This window comes from Monomorium pharaonis, chromosome 9, assembly GCF_013373865.1.
Source record: "Monomorium pharaonis isolate MP-MQ-018 chromosome 9, ASM1337386v2, whole genome shotgun sequence".
Taxonomy (NCBI): Eukaryota; Metazoa; Arthropoda; class Insecta; order Hymenoptera; family Formicidae; genus Monomorium; species Monomorium pharaonis.
The window spans coordinates 7,440,790-7,465,226 of record NC_050475.1 but is presented as its reverse complement, the minus strand read 5'-3'; the positions used below and the strand labels follow the sequence as shown (position 1 = coordinate 7,465,226).

Here is a 24,437-nt window from a genome sequence, read left to right as displayed (position 1 = left end):
GGTATACCGGAAACTTTTTGTTAATATTTTAAAATGTCAACGAGCTGAAAAACACGCGGCTGAAACGTTTGCATTTTCGGATATCTCTCGCGTGCGAATGATGCTGAAGAAGAAGAAAAAAAAAGAGGGAACCTCAAACGCGCGAGACGCCCGGAAGAAAGATCGAACCGCACGAACGGCGAAGGTAGCTCCGTTATAACGCACATAGCATAGCACCTTCACTCCGTATCGCTGTAACAGATAGTATAGTCGAGAGGCAGCCTTTGGTATACTACGTTGTGCTGCTGACCCAAATGAATCCTGGCCGCCGCCAGTCAGTCCCGCTCCGGGCTTCTTTGCGGCAATATTGGTCGCTCGGTCGCGTTACGTTCGATCCGTCTGCGATCGAACTTTTTTTTTTTTTTTCTTTAACACAGCGATCGAAACGCACGCAACGTGCCAAAATACTTTCGTAAACATCGTGACACGCCTTTTCGTTTATTCGTCTATCATGACCAGGCCATAACAAGGTGACTGTTTTTGAAAAGTGACATGCAGTGTCAATTATTAATAATTTAACTCTACATTGATCGACAAGTCAGATTTGAACGAGCCTTGTTTTTTTGTTTTTTTTTTGTTTTTCCCCAAGTTTTGAGTCGTTCGTTCGCACTGGATATCGATGCTCCGTTTCGGTGACAGTGCGGTTCTGCCGATTGCTCGGCGCCCGGAGATCCAGAGCTCGAGATGGACAAATTTCTCGTGATCGGTGTGCGTGTGTGTGCGCGCGTATCGTGCGTGCTTTAAAACGGTGAACCCCCCCCCCCCTCCCCCCAATTCATCCGGGCGTTCCGGGAGTTTTACGATTTACAGCTGGCACTCGTCAAGAAAAGTTAAAGGCAGCGGGAGGACGCGGAGTCGATCTGAAAATATAACATCGCGCGTATACACGGTGAATCGGGAGGAAGGAGTGGCATTTTCCGTGCCACAATGCGAGACGACTGATGCCAGAGAAAGGGATCGTCGCGGCAGGATCGCCCGTCGTCACCAGGGGGGGGAGAGGAACAAATTAAAGGAGGACCCGGCGCAGAGCCCCGTCCTAGCGATGCGACATTCCACGCTGGTCCCGCGTAATCACTGACAACCGGCAGTAAGCAAATCTAGAGATAAATATACGCGCGAAATAGAGAAAGTACGGGGGGAGATCATACGCTGTGTGACCCACTGTGAAATCGCCTCTCAATTCCACATGCGGTTCCAGTTATGCAAATACCAAGCCGGCGCGTAGATTGCACCGTTAGCCCACATTCTAAAATTTTGTACAATTCCCCCATGTCAGATTCCGAAATGAGAATACGAGTCGCTCTTTGAGCCATATTTTCCTCTTTTTTTTTTTATTTACTTCCCATACGGCTCTTTGACTCGGCAGCGGCGGAACGCCAAGGACGTGGTCTTCCTCGCGTCCTTGCGTCTCGGCCTACGGACGGTGCATTAATTCGCTCAATGAGCGTAACAATGTAAATGCAGTCCTCAATCGGATAGACCGCTGGCCAGGATCGCCGCGAGCCCGCCCGGGAAGTACCGCAATTTCACGGTAATATCCGCTCCACCTTCCAACGTCGTTATATATCGATGTTTATGTGTATACGCGAGGTGCACGGATTTTGAATATGTAGCGCGCGATTTTTGCGCGCGCGCGCGCGCGCGCAGCAGATGTACACTATGTAATTTTGCGCGTAATCCCGCGTTTGCATCGGGATCCGCTGTAACCGCGCGATCCTTGCACAACGCGCGTAATTTGCGTCCCGCGAGTTAGCGGGAGTTCGTTAAACGTCGAATCTTCAATCGGTCGCGTCGGTCGTTAGTACGAACGCACGTGATCGTCTCGGTGCAAACAGAACGGAGAATAACTGTATGCGCGCGGGAGAGAATAATACGAGTGGAGTATACGTTCGCATTCCTTCTTGTTCCTCTTCATCGGGGCCCGCCCGTTGCTCGTATTGCAAATACGACTCGTAATGCTATATCGAGCGGCAATATCGGCAACGGAACCCTTTCGCGATCCCGCGCACGAAAACCCGTTCCTCTTTGGCCTCGAAACCGCGCGCGGATCGCTTGACCGGGTTGTTCGGTTTAGGAATTTGGCGCGTGCCGACGAGTTGTAGCTAGGAACGTTTCTTTTGTCCCGGGGAAAAAAAATGAAACGACCCACACAGCGCGTCTTTCAAAAAGCTTTCTGAAAGCTATTAGATATGAAAATATCTTTCAGAAAGCTCTTTGAAAGACGTTGCGCTGTGTGGGGATGGAGAAACGCACGGAGAAAAAGATTTTAGATTTAATAAAATTTATTAAAAATAAAAGAAACCAATAGGACTATTTGATTGTTTATTAAGAATCATATCATAATGTTTTGTATAACATTATATCGTTCGAATAAAACAAATCCGAACAAACTGAGAAAGAATATTTTAAAAAATCGTCTTGTCTGTGCATAAAATATTTATAATGATAGAAAAATGTCGATTATCATAGATTTTCAATATCATTTTCTAAAATGAAACTTGCAAATGTTATCTTTAAGAAAAAGGTTTCCTTAATTATTTTTCTTAATTATCTCATTCACTTTTGCGAGCAATTTTATTTTTAAGGAAATATATCTCGCACGCAGACACAGCTGTGTTTAAATTACATTTTTTTTATATTTTGCTCTGGCGAATGCGCCTAATCATGGCGAGCGAAACGACAGATCAGCGGTGTTAGTTACTATACTTTCTCAAAGCACGATCGTATTTGTAACCTACTTTGAACGGCGATGCAATAACCGAGTGTGAACAACGCGAATTAGAAAGATCCAATTCGCTTCAGCTTCAGTAGGATTTTGTAACTTCTCTGCATTGCCATAGCGTACATTTATCCTACATGTATCCTACAAGTTGGCGCTAAAGAGATTGATAAAATTTATTTTGTAAAATTAATTTTTTAATTTTCTAATTCAAAAGTTAATCTGAAAAACACGTGATGCCGTCTCTTTGAAAATAAATACAGAATATTAAATTCAGAATATAAAAGTTTTCAAGTTTTTAAAATAGAAGCTAAAGAATGTAAACATCATTTCATACGTCTTAAAGTGTGAAAATATCATTCGCTCTTGAGGAAGCTCTCGACAGAGCCTGTTAAATTGCTCGGGCACTCGTCTAGAAAAGCAAAGCAAATACAAAGAGACCAGCGAGAAAAGAAGACACGTTTCGTCGAATCAAATAGAATTTCTAATCTCTGGCGAGAGGTAAAGTACTTCGCGGGAGGGTTTGCCTTCCTGCTTGTTTGTGTTACCTGCTCGAAGGGTGGTCCCGACACTTAAGTTAGACAACCGTGAAACCTAATCCCAAGGTGGAGGCCGTCAGGCACTCGCCAGCATTCTTTTGGAAGATCGGTTCCCGAGAGAGCGAGCGAGCGAGCGAGCGCGTGGAGGGACAGAGGGATATAGAAAGAGATCGGGCGCGAGAGAAGCGAACTAGAGAAAGGAGGAGACGCGAGTAGTAGGTGGCTTATCGTAAAAGTTTCACATGACCGAGTTTAGAGCTCGAGTCTGGAACGCGACAATGACTATGATACGAGGGGGATCATTTTCACGTGGGCGCCGCCGCGTTTGTATGCACGTCGCACGTCCTAGTACGTACTAATTGGACGAAGGCCATAATCATAAACGTAATTTCGTCCGTTCGTCCGTTTCGCGTAATATGCACACGCACACGCTCACACACGCGCGGCGTTCATCGCCATTCGTGCGCCACTCGCGCTATTGCGAGCATTGAAATCACGACGTTCACCGGCGTTCGGCCGCACTCTGTTCTCTTCCGCATCAGCAGCACTGGGAGCTAGGAAATAGCTCCCAGTAACCATTGCGCATAATCTCTGCAACACCTGCTGACACTTTAAAGAGGGATTCCTTGAAGAATTTCGAATAAACTTTGTCAAGAGAACAAGACAACGTTGTATCATTGAATACTTAAAAATGTATGGATTTGCTTCTAAATTAACTCAAGGATATAAGTTAATGTAACAAAATAATAATGATGGAAACTAATTAACCATTACAGTACAATTTAAAGGAAATACTTTGTTGGCCTAATCATGAATAATTTGCGTTTAATTGCTTTTTCAAAAAGGTTTCTAAGAATTTATTTAATGTGCTTTCATAAATTTTCTACTTTCAAGTTTCTACAATAAATATCCATTCTTCTTTTTGAAAAAAAAAAAGACATTGTGATGTTATTAATCGACTTTGAAACGTTGAGAAACTTTCATGGGTAGAAATCGGCCGGACACGGAATGATTAGGCCTCAGGATTAAAAGACGAGTAGAAGTAAATGCGTTTAGTTTAAGGTTGCATAATCGATTGTAGCGTAGAAAGTACAGTAATCAAGCTGTATTATATTAATAACAGATTATTAAACTTGCGACATGACAACAATCAGAAAGAAGTACAATGGAGTACAATGCGTTCGGGGAATTCTTCATTTTTATTTGCGCGCCTTAATCAAATTACTTGCGTCAATTACCAGCAATATCTGTCAAGTAGAAAGTTATATCTCTCGCTCGCCTATACGCTTCGGCTGTTTAACCAATCGGTTTCTAAACTTTGCTGGACTTTCGTCGGTTTCATTCCCTATTTACCGTCGCCGACATGACGCTCGGATAAATACGCAGACAAAAAGTGGCTGAGTTGTTCGTAACCGCGATCTATAGCTAAGTCTACTCGTAATACGCTGTCCCACATCCACGTAATGCGTCTAACAACAGCAAACGCTGCCGCGTTATCCTTCCTTTCAAAATTTTTTCCAGTAAGTTTTATTAAGATGCTTATTGTTGTTAAATTTGACAAAAACGTTTCAATTTTCAATATATTATTTATTGCTGTTTTTACTGATTAAATAATTCTAGTAAAAATTGCGAATTGTAACAATTTACGTATATCAATAAATCTCACTTTTAAATTAAATTGAATTTCAAGTTCTATTGTGTTACACGGATTTGATGGGAGGGCATGGATCTAACAAAATTATTTTCAGATTTATATCTAGTTAAATTTCCAGGTATCTCAGTAAAACCATTTTTTTGCGTGTAAGTTACACTATCGTAGAAATATCTTAGAAAAAAGGCAAGTTTTGTAGTGTCCTAATGGTTTTAAGCAATGACCGTGAATTCCGAACCGAGTTAGGATTCTGTGCATTCTTCCCATTTTTCTTTGCGGTGATATTATCAACGAAACTGGTCTGACTCCTGGCTCCATCGAAACAAAATCGGGCGCCGGTCCAGCAGCATCATCCCTCCCCCCTCCCCTCGACGATTCAGGTTTATCTCAACGAGCTGTTTTTCTGACCTTGGTTGCTTCTACACCTCTCAACATTCCAATCTAATCGCAAGAGATACACACCTCCCGCTGACAAGTTAGACCTTGCAAACCTATATCCATATATGCGCGGAATGCATTCCGATAGACGCACCTTGATGCATATACCCACCTTTGACCCCACACTGCGTAGAACGTTTTCGAGCAAAACCGCGTAAAGCAAACTCAATCATTTAACGCTTAATAAGTTATAATTCTCATGAAAAGCATGAATTAATTAAGTATTATTTACATGGGTTTATAAAGCTATATAAAATTATTAAAATATTATTATTAAAATATTGAAAACTGCATTTGAATTATTACATATAAAACTTGGTTATATCAAAAAAGTATATTATAGTATGTTAAATATTTAATGTCTGGTACAAAATTTTTTCCAGTAAGTTTTATTAAGATGCCTATTGTTATTAAATTTGACAAAAATTAAATTAATTTGAATATTATTTCTAGCTTTACTTTACAATTGCGTTTATGCCTGACAAGCATATTGGCATGCAGTTTATAGAAGTAAAAATTATATTTAATAATTAATATAAAAATATTAATCATCAAAATACATTTTGATTGAAAAATGGCACTCTCTTATTTCTTAAACATATTTAATTATATAAACAACACGTAAATTTAATTACAAAATATATCATATTTATTAAAGGAAATTGCGTTTTATATGTAAAAAAGGTAAGTAAAATCTCAAAAATAAATTATTTATATTTTGCACGTGTCATAGTTAATTTTTCATAGTTAATTCTTAATCATCTTATATAAATTTTCTTATATAAAATAGTGTAAGTTCAAACGAAGCGCTCTCTCTATATGAAGAGAATTATTACGTTAACTTTGACATATGAAAGATTTAAATAATTTATTTTTCAGATTTCATTTATTTTTTATACATATAAAATTCAATCATCTTTAATAAATATGATATATTTTATATACATATAATTAAATTTACATGTATAAGAACCTGTTTTGTACCGTTTTAATTTAAATCGTCTTTCGTCCGCGTTCAGGCTACAATACAAAAGAGACACTTGAAAAGTTGTACGGATTGCGGAAGTAGACTTAACTTCCTCTACTAATGCGACGAACATGTCGTCTCGTTCACGGTGGAATTTCAGCCTGGCTGAATAACGGTTACGACAAGCAAATCGCATTGACCATCCTCGAGAGAAAGAGATTCACACTTCTAATTTTACCATATGTTTAAAGAACGATTAATTGGGTTGGACCTTTATAGCGGCTCATAAAACTCGGAAGTCGAGAGACCTTCTCGCGTAATCCTCCTTGCCTTCTTTCTCGCGAAGTTCGTCGTACGTAAAAACTTCCTCTGCAAATTTTTCTCTCATCAGGCGAGCCGGTCTTCTCCACGCAAAAGTGTAATAACGAACAAGGACGAGCAATTACACGAGCTGAGTATAATAGCGATGCGAGATTGTCGGTCCAGTTTCTTCGAGGCGACATTGTTATCACTCGCGGGAAAATTAACCCGGTTTCCTCGACTTGCGCAACCGGTTTAGCATAATAACGATAATTCTGTTCTAATATTAAAGATGCAAAATTGACAAAATACAATATCTTGAAAAATTGAATTATTTTGCCATAAAGTAGAATCGATTTTGTTAAATAAAGTGTCCAGAAGCTTTAATTAAAGCAATTACGAAAAAAATTTTTTATGAAACAAATATCTAAAAATTAAATAACAATTACTCTTACTGTCTATTTAAATTATGTAAAGCTTGCTTTCCTACAATTTTAACTCACAAATTGAAACTATTTTTATATAAATGCATATAAAATATGTCCAAATTTATTTATACTATTTCTTTTTTTTTAAATTCTGTATAAAAAATAATCATACTGAAAAGACGGAAACTAATAATTAAAAAGATAATTTTTACATTGTTTCTTTTACAAAAAGTTAAGCACACAGAAATGAAAAAAATTGACCATGAATAATTATATATATTTATGATTTATGGAATATATATAAGCAATTTTTTCTCATTTTACTTAGCTTTTTTAAAAGAAGCAATGCAAAATTATTTTTTGTCTTTTTAGTATACTTTTAATTTTTTATACCAAATAAAAATTTTACAAAAATAAAAAACTAGTATAAACAAATATACATATATCATATGTATTTGTATATGTTTTTATATAAAAAAATTTTTGCCGGGTTTATGATTTGATATCTTCTTTTCTTTTTCTATTTCTAATTTAAACGCGTATATGCATATATACGTATATATATAATTTACATTTTTGCAAAAGATCAGGAACGTCAAGCTTAATAATTGCAAGACAGTACAAATGATTATTATTGTTTGCTATGTCTGACGACTTCTCATTGCACCTTCTGTGCTTGAAATTCAAGTGCTGGAATATGTATTTTTTTCCCATTGACATTCTAGAATACTTTTGCACGGCAGTTAAGGCTACTGTCGGTATCGTCAATTTGCGAGAGGAAAACACGTGACCGTGGGCAAACAAAAAAATGTGTCGGCCAAGCGGAATGAGCATTATTCATGTTTGCACGTGAAAGTGTGCGCAAATCGCGTTGTAAAAAGAGACACGCGACACGCAGGTATTCGGAAATGTATACACATCGAAAGATAGAAAATACATACATTATATTTACTATTTCTTGAGAGCAGAAAATTCGATGTATTTTCGATAAGCGTTCGCGTGAAAGTACAATTACTTTGTGGCCATATTTGCCAATTGAAAACCAACGGTATTTCCTCGCTCCCGATATGGATGTAAAATTGTAGCAAAAAGTAAGAAGTAAAAAATTTTTACGGTCGCATAACATTGTATGATCAATTTTTATCACGTCTAATGAAATAATTTATCGTAAATTTTATGATATATAATAATTAATATTTTAATATTAACATCTAATATAAATATTTTATACAAACGCGGATCATTTTCAACACTATACACTGTAATATTGTGACATTCGTAATCGTTTGAGGTGCATGAGAGAAACATATCAAAGTATTGAAAACCAAATATTTCTTGTGACGTTTTCTTCGATATTAATTTATTATAAAAGCATTAATGTATATCTTACACTGTTAAAATGTTATTTCTAATAAATCAATTAATAAGAAAAATGAAGTGTATTTCATAGAAATGTATATTTTGTCTTATACCAATTTTTTTTATCTTCAATAAATATTGAAGAATACGTCACAAGAAGTATTTGGTTTTCGATACTTCAACTTTTTTCTTTCAGCGTGTAAAAAGAATTCCGGCGCAAGGCGTTTGAAAGGTACCGCGAGAAATGAGTGTGTCGTTACGCGATCGAAAATGTATCTTCCTCTTCCTACGTCCGCATCTCGCGCGTAACTCCGGTAATGGGAAAGGGCCCGACATCGGGGACCGACGCACGAGGGGACCGTTCGTATCTCGCGAATCAGAGGGAGAGGAAATTCGCTGCCAAGCGCGCGAGCATGAGTCGAACGATAAATTAGACCGCAACGCTGGCACTGTGCGGGAATAGAAAGTTGCCTCGATGGTGTACACAGTGTGAGAAGCAAAGAGAGAGGGAAAACATGCCCTGGCTTCGTAGAAAAAAATGAAATAAAGAAAAGAATAGAGAACGGATCTATTTTATTTTGCGACAAGAAAGAAGAAGCTTTGAGCACGTAGCGTGCATTAAACCTTATAAATGATAATGAAATCTAAACTGCGGTCGACACACATTCGAAGGTTCCAAGATCGTCTTAAGTAATATCTTAAATTGCTAAAAAGGGCCTTGTAATTAATTGATCTTAAGATAGTAATTGAGACAGTCTTAAATGTAAAAAAAACTCGACTGTGAATGTCGAACTTATGCGTTGGAAATTGAAGATTGCGAAACGGAAATTAGAATTCAACGAACCAGAACGAAACGGATTAAAATCCAAATTACTTGATTGGTCAAATTCTAATCTCCAATTCGCAATTCTTAATCCTTAATGAGCAGTTTGCATATAGCCTTAAGTATGATATTACAGTCGGCATACTGAATAAGCACGGCGCTTGCTTGTCACTCGTAAAATGAAGGAAAGTAAATATCTTCTTCCGGTAACAGGTTTTTAGTTTCTCCACGGAAGGTGACTTCTCGGTGTATTTCTGTGGTATGCGTTTTTCACAGTTTATATAATTATACGAGATCGACAGTTACCCAGTTTCCAATTTCTACTTAGAGGAGGCAAAATGCTCCTGGCAAAATACTCTCGGTACGTACCATTGCTTTTAGATGGAGGCTAAATAAATTCCGATATTTCTAGTTAGATTTGAACCCGAATCTTCGGCACAAAGAACGTACTCTACGTTACGGTTGCTACAATTGCAATATTTTCCTAGAACTCTCAAAGTTATTATAAATAATGGCTTTTTTAAATTTAAAATCACAATCTTAATCATAAATGTTTTATACTTACTTTTTATTCTTTTTCTAAAAATAATGTTATATCAATATCTTTATACGTGGTGTCCTATCTTAATCTGTCTTTTTTTTATCTTTTAATCAAAAATATATTTAGACCTTTAATACAAAATAATTTTAAAAATTATATTATGTAAAAAGAAAACAATTTGATTAAAAAAATAGCAATGACTACCATTAAAAAAATAATTCAGTAATAAACGTACTTTTTATTCGCTTTTTCTCTGACAATGAGAAGCTAAAAAGATGACAGATTGAAATAAGATAATATACTTTGCGTGTAATCTCATAAAATATCAGTTCTGCATAAATATATAGGTGGAGAAAAAGAGAGAGTCACCGAGGAATGAGGATAGGGAAAGGAGATACGTCGTGTGAAAATGTCGCATCTCTCCCGCCGTCCTTCGTGACACTGCAAACCTCCGTGATATCTCATCGTTGCCCTCGTTTGTCGGATTAATAATTTAACTGTAACCGCTACTGCCATTGATTAACAATAACGCGCCGCTCTTCCTCGTGCGCAAATATAATTCGACACGGCGCAGTTAATTGCCGCTACGCAGGCTTTCATCGAGATTAGGATATCACTACTCTCACCGGTAACAATTCCGCTTCATTCCCCGATGGAGGATACGTATACGCGAGAGAAATTCCAGACAAATCGTCCTGTCTTTGTTACTTGCACGTATAACAATACCCGCTAGAGATGCCGACTAAGAGAAATATTTAATTATACCTAGCCTTATAGCTCAGAAAGGAGTGCCGTGGAATTTGAGGGGGCATATATACATAAATGGATGAAAAGGCCTGACTCTACGAACGTTTAAGAAAGAAGAGTAATAGTTGTATTTATTTCGTTGTAAGGATTATACCTTGCTTGACATTTAAATTTTATTAAGAAATGATATAAAATATGTATCATTTAAAATTTGCTCAAATCAAATTGTTTTTGAAAATAGCGTTTACAGTGATCATTGCTGCTCTCATAGGAAAACTTCAGAAAACAAAATGGCACAAGTAAAGTTAAAATACAGATCTAGTACTTCACGTAACTGTTTTTTAAATATTGCGTTTGAATAAAGTGGCAACTGATCAAAGTCAACGTAGCGGTTTTTCACCGTAAATGCTCTTTTTCTGACTGCGATAAAAAACTAAGTATTAAAAAAAAAAATCCTCCGTCAAGCATTAATATTTAATGTCCAGAAAACAACTCTATCAATCGAACCGGTTTTAATAGTCCAACTATCATTTGGTAATCACGCGTTTCGCAAACACAATTTTCTTTTATATAATTTTTTAATAAAATTTAAATGTCAAACAGAGAAAAGAATATCTTTACAGCGGAATAAACTATCTCTCTCTCTTTCTTTCCGGTCTTCCATAAAAATTGCGCAAAGTTAGGTCTTTGTCCAGTTGTATAGGTGTCAATGCAATGAAAATTGAATTTAGCACAACCACGTATTTATTTATGCGATACTACAAAATCCGCACGTAGGATGTAATCATTACGGTATAATGAATCGCGGTAATTAATCATTAAAATGAATAAGCGCTGACGCCTTTTATTCTACCTCCGCAGAGATGCGAAGCGAAGTGGGCGAATGGCTGGCCACGTGCGTAGGTTCGCCAATATGCATCCTGCTGCTGTCATGGTCCCTATTGATCTACCAGAATCAGTCTTCGTCCGCGAAAAGAAAGATCGATGTGCTGACAGTCGCGATTCTCTCGCAAAGTCTCACACATCAATTAGGATTGCTGCTATATGCGATTCTCACTTTGATCCGTCCAGCGAATCATTTTGGAGGTAACTATAAAAATATAATGTATCACTTTATTAATCTTTCGGTACATACAATATATTACTTCGACAAAATTCAACATATCTTAGTATTAGTATAAAAAATGATATTTTATTATAATTATTTAACACAATGTTGGAAACTTAATAGATTAAACGTATTTTATTTAAAAAAACTATGTTCTCTCTAGCATTTCCCAGTGAGAAATAGTACATCGATTCGACATCGAAATCATCGAAACATCGAATTGATGTCGAATTCATTATCGTTTCTCGCTGGATTCGACTTTATTAATATGTAAAAATCTCTTTCCTGGGAATTTTTTTCTCTTTCTTCCTTCTTTTAAATTAATCTAAACGGTAAAGGAGTAAATTCAGAACAACGGGACTAATTCAGTCACACACAATTCCTGTACGATACTATTGCGAGGTCATTCTCCTCTTCGGAATTCATGGAAGTGCTAACCAATTCCCAACGATTGTGTCATGCAAATTAATTCGGGACAGATTGGGCGTTCGAGAAAATATCGCCCCGATCGAGCGCCCCGAATCCTCTTCGCATCGCGAGAGTTAAACAACAATTCTCTGCCGCAGAGTTATGCTCGACGTTGGTGTGGGTGCTGAACTCGTCGAGTATCCTACAGGAGCTGACCTTGACGTCGATCGCGGTGTTCGCGGCGATCAGTAGTCGCGATGACGTTATCAACCTCACGAAGAATCACCTCAAGTACCATTTGGTGAGCCTGAGCGTAATCAGCGCCTGCATCGGCGTGACCGGAGTTCTCAACTTCGAGCCGGAGGTCTGTGTCTTCCTGGCCCACGAGATCTCCCACAAATACGGGGTATTCGTGAACTCCTTGAGGGGCCTGCTAGCTCTGACGTCTCTTTTCGGCGTGCTGGTCGCGGTCTTTAGAAACCTTTGCCGTCCATCGACTTCCGAGCTCCTCAAGTCGGTCTCGGATCTGTCTGAGGCAAGCTCGAAGAACTCTTCGGGGGCATTCGACTGTCACCCGCAACACTGGGATCCCTCGAGCGGATCGTGCACCAGCGGCTCGACCAACAGCAGGGCGTGCTTGAGAAAGAAAAAAGTACAGGTGGACGAGGCAAGCGGCAGATCCACCGTTTACAGCATACTCTTCGTCTGCTACATCTTCGAGCACTTACCTCTCCTGGTAATTATATCTTTAATTCTTATTTATTATATTTTTGTCTTCTTCATTTTTATTTACTTAAATTAAATTCGTAATGGATTAGAGAGGGACAGAAAGAGAGAGCATAATTGCAACTTAGCGTGTTACATGTACAGCACATCATTAATTAAATGTTTCTGAAAATTGAAAGAAATAATTATTATGTAAAATGTCGCAAAATCTTTTTTAAAGGAAAATTTTCAAATGCAAATATCATTTGAACTAAATTTTTTTATTTATACATATTTTTAATTTGATGAATTTGTACGAAAATAAACTTTGGAAATTCTAGCTTGATGTTTCAAGTATATTTATTATTATGTTTAACACACACAGTTTTTACTAATAATAAATTAATATTAATTTATAATTTATTAGAAAATCTATTAGAAAATAATTTATTAATAATTTATTAGAAAAAAATGAAAGTAAAATATTTAGTACTTTATAAAAACATAATAATAAAAATGTAAGTTTAGATAAAACTAGCGTGAATTTATTTTGTAGTTGGCAAATATATTTTTATACGTTTGTATCAATTTTTAGTTTTATTATTAACGATTGTCAAACATGTTAATTAATTTATTACAGTACAATTTATGAGCGACTTAATAGAGTTTATGAAGATATTAATTGAATTTCTATAACATTGTATATGCAAATATGTATATGCAATAAATGTTAAATATTCTATAATTAATCTTATAAAAATATACAAAATTAGTATAAAATTGTATGATTACTTTATCGGTTATATAAATTAATTAAAAATTTATTATATTTTTGTTTACATTTATTATTTTTATTTTATATTTTTGTTACTAAATGTTAACTGTTAAATAGAATTTTAAAATACATATATTGCTGATGATTTAGGTGACCAGGTGCATTCAGCAACTTTTCTTTATAATATTTTTTTAATCCTTTGTTTAATTTTGCATAATGCTTATAATTTACAGTTTAAAGTTTATTAATATTAAAATATTCTTTTAATTTACTGTAAATTTGCCAATTATTCAATAAAAACACCCTATATATGAACAACAAAGTAGCTGCTTGTTTTTCCTACGAGTTGAAAGTTAATGTGACGAAGCAGGAAACTTGTTTGCGGAAAATCGTTCCGATCGTTAACATAATCTCGTTATGTTAAAGGTCTGAATTGCAAAATCCGTTTCTAATTCATGTAAAAGTATAAGAGCCCAATGTTATCGAGATCAACGTGATTTTCCATACAGTTGGCTTAATTATTATTACGTTTAAATTGAAACTGCAACGAACCGACAACGATAATTGTTAATTCAAAGAGGCGAGATTGATCAAAGAGGCCTGGAAAGAACGCTAGTGATTTATTAAATGTTCCGCGATCGCGGCTAGTCCGTACGTGCCTTCTTTTTTTTTTTTGCTCGGCGCGGGAACCATTTTTTGCGCGTGCATCTCGATTGGTGTAAGAGAGATATTTCGCAATCCTCCAAATTGCGCGTATCAAGTCGACCGTAACAATGTTACGGCGTACATAGTTAAAAGTACGCCGACCTAATTTATGGCACGCCCTCGATTATGCTTCTCAGTAGCGAAAAATAGAGGATACTCTGAAAGTTTCGTTAAACGGAATTATTACCACGTTAACAATGTGCGAATGTTTCGGGGCAACGTGGAATCTCATTGGTCACACCGTACGCCCAAGGACGAAGCAGATTCTGTAATAAATGCTTTTTGCCTTTGTGTAAAAAAGTGATCGGATGCTACTTTAATAAGAAAATAAACCACGACAAAAGAATATATAATTACAAAATTGGGTTGCGGGCTAAGCAGACTGCCATTAACGTATATTAAATTTCGGGCAGCGTAGAATTTCATTAGCCACACCGCGCGCTCAAGGATCAAGGAGACTTTAAATCCTTTCTGCCTTTGCAGAAAGCGGCCAGATGCTTCTCTGATAAGGAAATTAATAATTACGTAGAAATATAATATAATTCCAAAACTCTATTGTATTCTAAATATATCACATATCTCAAAGCAAAAAATATCAGGTTCTATTTTTTTTTTTCGCTGTAAGACGAATTATTACAGTCACGTCCCTGAAAATCGTGTCTCTCACAAAGAATCCGATACGGTAGGCCGGTCGAATTGTCCGATCGCCGCGCCGTCACAGCAATTACATCAGTACAATTACATCACGCGCCGAGGGGATCTTCGTGCGAGCGAGCCGGACGCGCGAGTGCTCCGCTTCAAAATCCGGAAGCGGAGAGACAGTGGCCTTCGGGGCACGTGAACGACGGCGCGCCTCGAGAAAGTGAGCCCGATAGAAACAAAAGGGGGACCGAGGCACAAGGGTCGCCGGCTTGCGGGAGGACGGGGCGAAATTCGAAAGCGCCTCGGTCTTAATTCGGACCGACGCGCGACCTTAATCGCCGAGCCGAATCAAGTATTCGCGCGGCGCTGCGCGAACTCGAGCGTTCCGCAAAAGTCGTCCCGCGGAGAAACTCCCATGACCTTCCCTCATTAATATTAATGAACGGCGGCTATTACATGCGTGACGCATACTATTTACATCCGCAGGAGACGCCGACGCGCGGCCAATTAGGTTATTGCCAGGTGGGCGTGGAGAATCTCGCGCGCTGCCGGGGCGAACGTGTCGAAGGATCCTGCGCGTTTTTTTCGTCGCGGACTTTTTTTTTTCCTTCCTTCCTTGAGGTGAAACTCAACCGCGTGTATACTCTGTATTAACTACCGCGCATTAACGGGCGATACTTTAATATGAATCATCGTTCTTACAATTGACGCGGTATCTAAATGCTTACGAAACGAATTCGAACCGCGCGCGCGCGCGCGCGCTCGAGATACACACGCCGTAAAATCCGCGCTCGAGATTCGCGGCACGTATTAGTTCGTGAAAACGTTGGAGAAAAAATAATGGCCGGAGCACCGTTCGTCGAAATAAACACCGTTCGCCGCTTACGCACGCGCAAACGGCGTGACGGCCGTTACCCGCTGTGTTTTTCCTTTTCTTTCCTTTTTTTTTTTCGTCGAACGATTAAACTAAATCACCGATATGGATTTTGATTACGAGCGGAACGGAAAATACACCGGCGAACGCGTTAAAACTGACGGGATCAACGAGCCTTTATGTTCCCCTCGGTATATCTGATCTTATTTTAAATGCAAATGTGACTTACGTTTACCTTGTGATTTGTAACTTTTTTTTTCTTTTTCTTTTTTTTTGAGAAATTTCGAACCGATGCAACGACTTCTTGATTATTGGCCAATTGTTATCGGGGCTTCGATCGGTCCGAGCGCACTTTTAACAAACGCGAGGAGCGTGTCCGTGGGCGTCACGCTCGCGTTTACCACCGGCAATTAAAGTAAAACGTCAATGCGTGTGATCAGCGCGAGTTGATGCGGCTGAAGCCCAGTATACTGGAGAAACTCGCGGCTCGATTATACGGAGTATAAGTGGAAAAACAACTATAAGAATATACATATATGGGAGAAGGAAGAGAGACACGGCGCGGTCTTCCGTTTATTATGATAATTTGCGGCCAACATAATGGAAAAATTAGCGATTAAGCAAAATATCTGTTTGAATTAGAGTTAATAAAAAAAAGTAACAATAAATATTTAATTAAAAATTGAATCCCGTATTAAAATAAAGTGTTTAATAAAACATTAATGAGTTAAAAGGATAATACCGATATAGCTTTTCATCAATTATAACAGAAATATTATTTAAAAAAAATTTTAAATCATAATACTCTATTATAATACCCTTGCGTAATATAAATTTAATAATTTTGTGAAAAAACATTGTTACGCGTGTCGAATGTACCAAAAGAATTAATTTAAAGAAACACAATATAACAGACAATTTATATTTACCGTAATTATTACACCAACTGGAGCGATGTGTTTGAGATGATAGAAAAATTATGGATTATTAGTTTAAATTAAAATCGCACGGGTCTTTGAAAAATAAAAAAATAAAATATTTAATAAATTTTAATGAGAAAAGATAACGGCGTAATCAACTTGCGTCAACTTGACGATGCGAAATATTACAACAAAAAGTTTAACTTTCCATTATCATTTACATGTATTTTTTAACCGTATCAAAATATGTAAGATAAGACGTAATTTTGCGAAGAACATTTTTACGCGCGTATCGTATACACGTCACTAATCAAATAACACGTCAAAAGTATCAATTAAAAAATTTACAACCTAACAGTAAATTTATGATTGCAGCAATTACCGTGTCAACTGGAGCGATGTATTTGAGACAATAGAAAAATTAGAAATTATTTGTTACAATTTATTGTAATTTCAATACAAAATCAAAGAACTTAAAGAATAATAAAATAATAAATTTGATAAATTTAAATGAGATAAGAAAAATGCCGGCGTAACTTCGCATTGACTTCACAATGCGAAGTATTACAAAAAACAAAAGGCTTAACTTTCCATTATCATTTACATGTATTTTAAAAACGAGAGAAGAAAAAACATTTTTACAAACGTGTTGTAACGCGTCAAAAGGATTAATTAAAAGAAGCGCAATATAACAGAAAATTTATGATTGCGGCAGCCATCGCGGCGTATCGCGCCAACCGGAGCGATACACGTTTGAGAGAAAGAAAGAAAGAGACGGGGTCGAGAATTGCGCGTGCACCTTATACACGCTTACAAGCGCATATAGTGCCGCTCTATTCTCTAATTAAGGTACAACTAGTTTCGATTTCATACCTCGGACTAGACTCGGCCGTTACTCATGTAACTATAGCAGCGATACTACCGCACGTTGTACCGTTTGTGATAGAACATACATGTATCGCGGCGGAAAAATGCATCGACTGAAAGGAAGGCCTTGTCTATCCGTTAATTAACAATAATTTAAATTACCTCGTCGCGATAAAAGTTTATAAACTAGCAATAAGTATGGGAGACGTTTGAAATCATTCACACGAATAAATTATCTTCTCAATTTCTTTATACTATTTTAGAGAAAACGCAGAAAGATTTATTTTACCTCGCAGAGTCATATATATATATATATATTTTTTTTTTATAAAGCGTATCATTTTTAATAATTACGTAAATTGACGATTTATATATATAACAAATAAAATATTTCTTTGCATTAAAATGCATAAGATTTAATTCACAATTAAGATTAACTTTCGATTTAAACATATGGCATCTTAACCAATGCGAAGAAACTTTTGTTAAGATCAATTTCTGTTCTAACGTAAAACTAATGATTTCAATTTTGCGACGTAGAAATCTCGTTCGTCCGTGCAGTTTGCGGAAGAGTTCACCCGACAAAAACACCCACCGTCGCTCGCGTACTTTCCGGGCGGCATTTGTATTACAATAATCGACGAAATAGCGCGATTCACGATGTACCATGCGTGTTCAGCGCACGTAAAATTGCGTACACCTGCTCGCGTACATCATCGTATCGCATCGCGAGTTACATCGCGCGCGCGCGCGCGTACTTTTGAAAGCGCGACCGCGGAGTTTTCACCGCGAATTCTTGCGCGAATCCACAGTTAAAAATGAAAGTTCTTTTTCGCGGCTCTACCTGCGCAAAAAGACCGCTCGCACATTTCCGTGTCTTCCTATTCTCCCTTCTCCCCCGACAGACGCTGGATACATATCATGCACGCGCGAGAGCAACACGCGGGCGGACACACGCCGAACAATTAGCCGCGCGTAATTGACCCGATCCGCACACGGCGTTCGACGTGTATTCCACGGCGAATTCCTCACGGCGAAAGCCGCGTGGACCCAATTTCTGAATATAGAATCTTCTTGACACGATTCCCGGTGAAATTTATTAGCGCGAAGAAAAACCCGCCGCCGCCGCCGCGGTCTAGAATACCTAGATTGCATTACGTTGCATTAGGCGCAACAGATTGCACACGGGGATACCGTTTTCTATACGTTCAATCTTAATGGCCACATTCTGACTGATGATCGCGATCCATAAGTGCTATTAAAGGATACTCTACATAATCGATCATAAAGATATTATTCACTATAATGGCAATAATTACGTCGAACGTCTCCATTATGTTACATTATATGTATTATGCCGTTGTATCATGTTCCGCAAAATTTGTGGAAGTATTTATGTAAGTTGGATAACATATTATTCAATTATTATAATAAATCATAATAATAGTAATAATAAAGCTAACAAGTTGGGCATATTAGTTGAGCTGAGCTTTAGCTTGTTTATCGTTATTATTATTATTTATTTTTGAAGCAATACATTACCGATGAATCTTAAAATCAATTAAACGCGATTTCCATAGGTTATCTCCATTAGACCGAGCCTCCTGAGGAACATATGCACACCCCAAAATCTCGCGACATGGCTGCCACTGGTGAAGGACACGCTGCTCCCGGTTTTTCTGGCTCTCTTCGACAAGATGTTCTGCCGATACGTGGCCAAGGTGTACACGAAGCAGGATCACGGAAGAAGGCTGTCGCACGGTGCGTCCTTTTCTTTTCCCGTCGCAAAAATGAGCCTGCGGGATTTTTCTTCTTGCACTTTACAACGCGGATACGGACAATGATTTCCATTCTTTCATTAAGCAGAAACTGCGACTTGTCCGCCTTGAGCGTGGGAAAATAAAATGGCTATCGTGTAATAATACTCGTGATACTTGCCCGCAGAGCAGTGCGACAACCGCCAATTTTTTCGTTAACGACGCGCGTTTGAGTAATTTGTCCCCAATTTTCATTTTACGACGTAACAGCGTACACGATTTCACGTGGACTTCCACGATTTAGAGCCGTTAGATTTTTTAAATGAATTGTTCAATTTTCGCATTACACACTTTTATTCCAATTGAAAAATCTAAATATATGTCGCCAAATTATTGCATTTATGGCAATGAAAAAAAGACATTTCTACCTCATAGAAATTAAAGCGACGTCGACGTAATAATTTCGGGGCTTCCTTTTCAGGCGGTATAGACGGCAAATTCCGACACTTCGAACAAGACACCGAATACAAGCTGCAATTGAACCTGAATCACGGGCTAAAGTTCCCCCTGACTAACGGAAGCCTCTACGGCCGGTTGCACAGCCATCAGAACAGAGGTGAGTGAGCGAGAACGGATGTCAGTGAGATTTAACGATGCGAAAATATTTCAATCTCCTGACGGGTGGTTTCTCTCTTTCTCGCTCTCCCGGCCTATATATTATATATATATACTATACATTGCTCATTGCGAGCGTTCCTTGCGGCTTTGTTAATCCACCCATCGAACACCGACTTGACGCGGCCACATTAGAAAGTCCGAGAGACGAAATCGTCTCTCGCGCGCTCGTCTTTATCCCGCCACCGCATCCCGCTACCATTGCCACCAGATGTATCAGACATTACAGGTTACCGTAACGTGAAAAGCCGAATTAATGTCCCCTTTCTATTACTCCGGCGTTCTCTCATCAAGCCAATTATACAGTCGCAATTGCTGAACGCTGCTCTCTAAGCGAGATGATAAATAATCTAATTTACGACCGGCAATTATTAATTCTACCGGCGCATAATCTCTATTTGCTCGACAATCGTTTCTTATCGCTCGCAGTGAAAACCGGCACGATTACTATGGGGATTCAGCAGCACTATCCGAAAACGCAAACCATGACCGAGGACGGCAACTACGCGTCTCTGCCAGCGGAACTGTCGTCCTTTACGAGCTCGACTTTCGAACCGCGTCAGGACAAAATTCCCGAATCGCCGAAGAAGAGCCCAGCGGAGCAGCAGCAGCAGCAACAGTCGGGATACATCAGACGACCGAACGAGAGCCTGCACGAGCTGGTTGGTAATCGCAGGAAGATCGGCAGCACCGACGTCTTCGGGCAGAACATGGAGAACCTGGTGCAACTGGAGGACCCCGCGGGCAACAGGAAGTTCCAGGTCAGGAATCTGGACGGGATTCGCGAGGAGCCGAGCAGGCGGCACGCCAGGAGCGTTCTCGGCCTGGAGAAGCTGATCCTAGGCCTGGAGGACAATCTCGGGCTGGAGCAGCATTACTCGAGGAACGCTCTGCGCAGAAATCAAAGCTTCGACCATGCCAGGTGCCACTTACTTGCTGTGTCGGTTGCTCTCGCGTATCTTTTTAGCGTACCTTCACTTTTACTTACCCGTGCCATTAAGCCGCCGCCGTCACGATGCACGGCGGAGTGTGTGTGTGTGTGTGTGTGTGTGTGTGTGTGTGTGTGTGTGTGTGTGTGTGTGTGTGTGTGTGCAACTGGAAAGTGAGAGAGACGCGAGGTTTCCTATAAATTATTCAAAATGCATGTTTTGATGCACATTACACACATGACCTACATTCGTCGATCGACCTTTCTTTTTTTTTTACAATCCTCAAATGTAAAGCGCATTAAGAAGTTCCAAAACATTTTCAAATATTTATTATTAATATTTACAACACACATTATTTGTATCACTTTAATTTGTAATGTATATATTTCTATTCGAAAATGCACTTTTTCATAAATTTCATAAATTAACATAAAACTGTAACGTTTCTCTCTCGTGTAGATATCGACCTATGCTCGACACGAGGACCTACAATTTGAAGAAAGAGGATCTTGTGAGAGAGAATCTCCATTTTCAAAGACGGGACAGTCACTGCGACGGATACGACAGCTCTGACGATGAGAGCTGCGACCTGGAGAACGGCGACTTCGACACGATGAGCTCCTGCAGGAGTAGAAGTAGAAGCTGCTGCTCCGTCACCACGGTCGCTAATGATGATTTCGAATATTTTCAACGTAAGGGAACCAAGGTAACATTATACAATTAAATCTCGCCGTTTATATAAATTTTAATACCAATGCTTTCGCACCTCGGAATTTATTCCAAAAAACAAATTGCGCTAATTTAATTAAGCTCGATATTATCTCATTTCCATTCGCTTCTCCGACGGTGATGGATATTTGCAACGTTCATTTTCCACGCGTAAATTAAAAAAATGTAGACAAAGTATTTCTCATGAAGACATATTCTTATTCTATTATTATTTTTTAAATGGCAAATAAAAAATACAGCATCTAGAGGATTAATCAGGCATTTGTCTGCCCGTCGTAGCCTATTAATTTCGTTGCGAGAACGAATGATTAATGAATTCAGCATTCACCGGCAGCGGTTAGAATCGGTTTCTCGATTTTAATGTTAAACGCAAGAGGATGCGAGGCGCGCTAGAGACACTTTCACGACGCGAGAAAATGCATCGTCCTGTAGTAGAAAAAAAAAATGCTCGCCCGCGCTGACGGAACGTTTCATCGGCCTTTTCGCGCGGCGTTATAAGCGCGCAACGCTTACGTAATCCCGCATCGTGAGAACGTCCCGTTTTACAGGTGGAGCTGCTGCCCTCGAAGCGAACCGGCGAGGTAAAGGTCAGCATGCGATCTTTCACGCCTCGTATCATAGAGAACGGCACGGCGGATCGGGAGGGCAAGAAGTGCGGTAGCAATACGAAGCTGCCCGACACGAAGCCCAGCGTGCAGTCCTACCATCTGAAAACACAGAGAATCTCGCCGGGTTATTCGATGAACGACCTGGACAAGCTGACTGTCGACAAAAAACTACCGAATCTCTCGATGGAGAATCTCAAGAAGATCCTGAAGAGCTCCGACGTAAGTTACCTCGACAACGGCGACATATGCAAGCACATAGGTGGCTCGGCTCCGGACTTCAAGAAGATCTTCGTCACCGAGTTCATATGAAATCTATTGCAACCTTGTATGAGATGTTTGTGAGAAACGAACGATTATATGCAGATTTACGTTGTACGACTAGAAAATATTCTTCGAGCACGGAATGTAGAAATTCTCGTATTGAGAATTCTTTCGTAAAAAACTATGTTGATCGATTTGAAAGAGCATGTAAATTAGAGCAAGTTCAAATGTATGACAATCTTTATTTGTTAAGAATGTATCACACGTACAGTCTCTGCGAGATAAATTAAAATTGGAAATATGTTAATATGTAGAGATATACATATAAAAATTGTGTAAATAACATAATATTTTTATTTAATCTGACATATTTTGATTTACTTTATTTATTATTAAAAATTGAATTATTTCAAAAAATAATGGCAAAAATCTTAATTTTTAAAATATATTAAGTATTTATAATGATATGCAAAGTTTTATTATGATTCTGAGTTTGTTCTGTAAATACATAAATTTTATTTACAGAACAACTAATCTCTGTATCGCAATGAAACTTTACAAAAATAATTTTGAAGTACTTTTAAAATTAAAATATTAAAGAATTAAGATTTTTTTACTTTTTAATTACATTTCTATTTAAGCACCTTTCTACTTCTTATTGAAATAACTTTTGATTTAAGTAGAAAATTGATACCAAATCTTTTGCTTTCAAATGTAATATAAAACAATTTTCAATTTTTAAATAATTCTTTTATTATTTTGAAAATAGGTGTAATACATTCTTAATTAAAAAAATGATCAACATACTATAAATATTTATAGCTAGCGCATATTGCGTGTATTTCTGAGGCGTGAAAAATCATACTTTTGTTTCTGTAATGTGAAACTTATATTCTTTACATAAGCATTTTTTAACTGTCATATTTCTGAATTTGTTAGCTGCGATAAATAAATTACGTACAAGATGCAATTATAGACGCTCGCGCAGCATCGTGCCTATTCTTGTAAAAATGCTGTAAAATATTTTACAATACGTAAAGCGAGTTTATCCAGGACAGGAAGTTAATTATACAAATGTTACTTGTAAATATTTTGTATATTTGTACCACAATATATTTAATATAACGATTATGTATGCAATTACGCGTGGCTCCATGACTTATTCCCTTAAATGTCATGGAAACCAACGAGCAAATTGTATAAATTAATCGTAAGTATATTTTACCTCTGGGTTTATGTATAAGGAAAATTGTAGTGATTTTGCCTTTGCATATCACTTTGTGACAAGATTAAAGATTACTGAAGTAAAAGTTTCACGTTTCGCATTTTCATTATTTTTCCACTAAGATACTTTTACTGATACAATATTATTTATTCTGGTTTTTGACAACTAAAAAATATAAGAAATTTTATAATTTCAAGATCTATTTTATTATTTCTAAAGAGTTGCCAGATTGAGTAGTTTTCCCCAAAATTCATTTTTGTTACTTTCATAGAGAATTTTTTAGAATAAAACGTTTAGAGGAATTTTTTAAGGAGTAAAAAGAGTCTGTGGTACCTTTCAACGAATTTTCCGTAGAAATAACAATTAATAAAATTAAAATTTGAGATAAAATCCTCCAAATCTTTGTTGACAACTATGTTTTTACGTGACGTAGCAGACAGATGTGTCTCATATTTCACAAGTTTTCAAAATTATGAAATTATTATATTATTAAGGGAAAACTAAAAATAAAACTGTACGTAATAATTAATTTATTGCATGTCATTTCTCGTCTCTGATGTCATATAAACAATATCTTGTCGCAAGAGAATGAAACCTTAATATAAATTTAAAGATGTAAAGATAAATTTTTAATAATTCTTTTTATAATATATCTCTTATTAAATATATAATTTTATTCTCCTGTCATATATTTAATA

At 37.7% G+C, this 24,437-nt stretch overlaps 1 protein-coding gene across 2 annotated transcripts; it reads left to right on the top strand.

The window, feature by feature from the left end:
* The first annotated feature begins 296 nt into the window (after positions 1 to 296).
* Positions 297 to 22,880, top strand: LOC105833417. Of its 2 annotated transcripts, none has more exons than XM_012675149.3 (8): positions 297 to 1,126; positions 11,413 to 11,637; positions 12,226 to 12,803; positions 19,136 to 19,316; positions 19,794 to 19,928; positions 20,417 to 20,909; positions 21,376 to 21,608; positions 22,194 to 22,404. In XM_012675149.3, exons 2-8 carry the CDS (start codon positions 11,415 to 11,417, stop codon positions 22,304 to 22,306), a joined length of 1,956 nt encoding a protein of 651 aa, XP_012530603.1. In that variant the 5' UTR covers positions 297 to 1,126; positions 11,413 to 11,414; the 3' UTR covers positions 22,307 to 22,404. The 2 variants fall into 2 exon arrangements, with proteins under 2 accessions (XP_012530603.1, XP_012530602.1); XM_012675148.3 differs by having other exon boundaries at positions 299 to 1,126; positions 21,376 to 21,622; positions 22,194 to 22,880.
* The last annotated feature ends 1,557 nt before the right edge of the window (positions 22,881 to 24,437 follow it).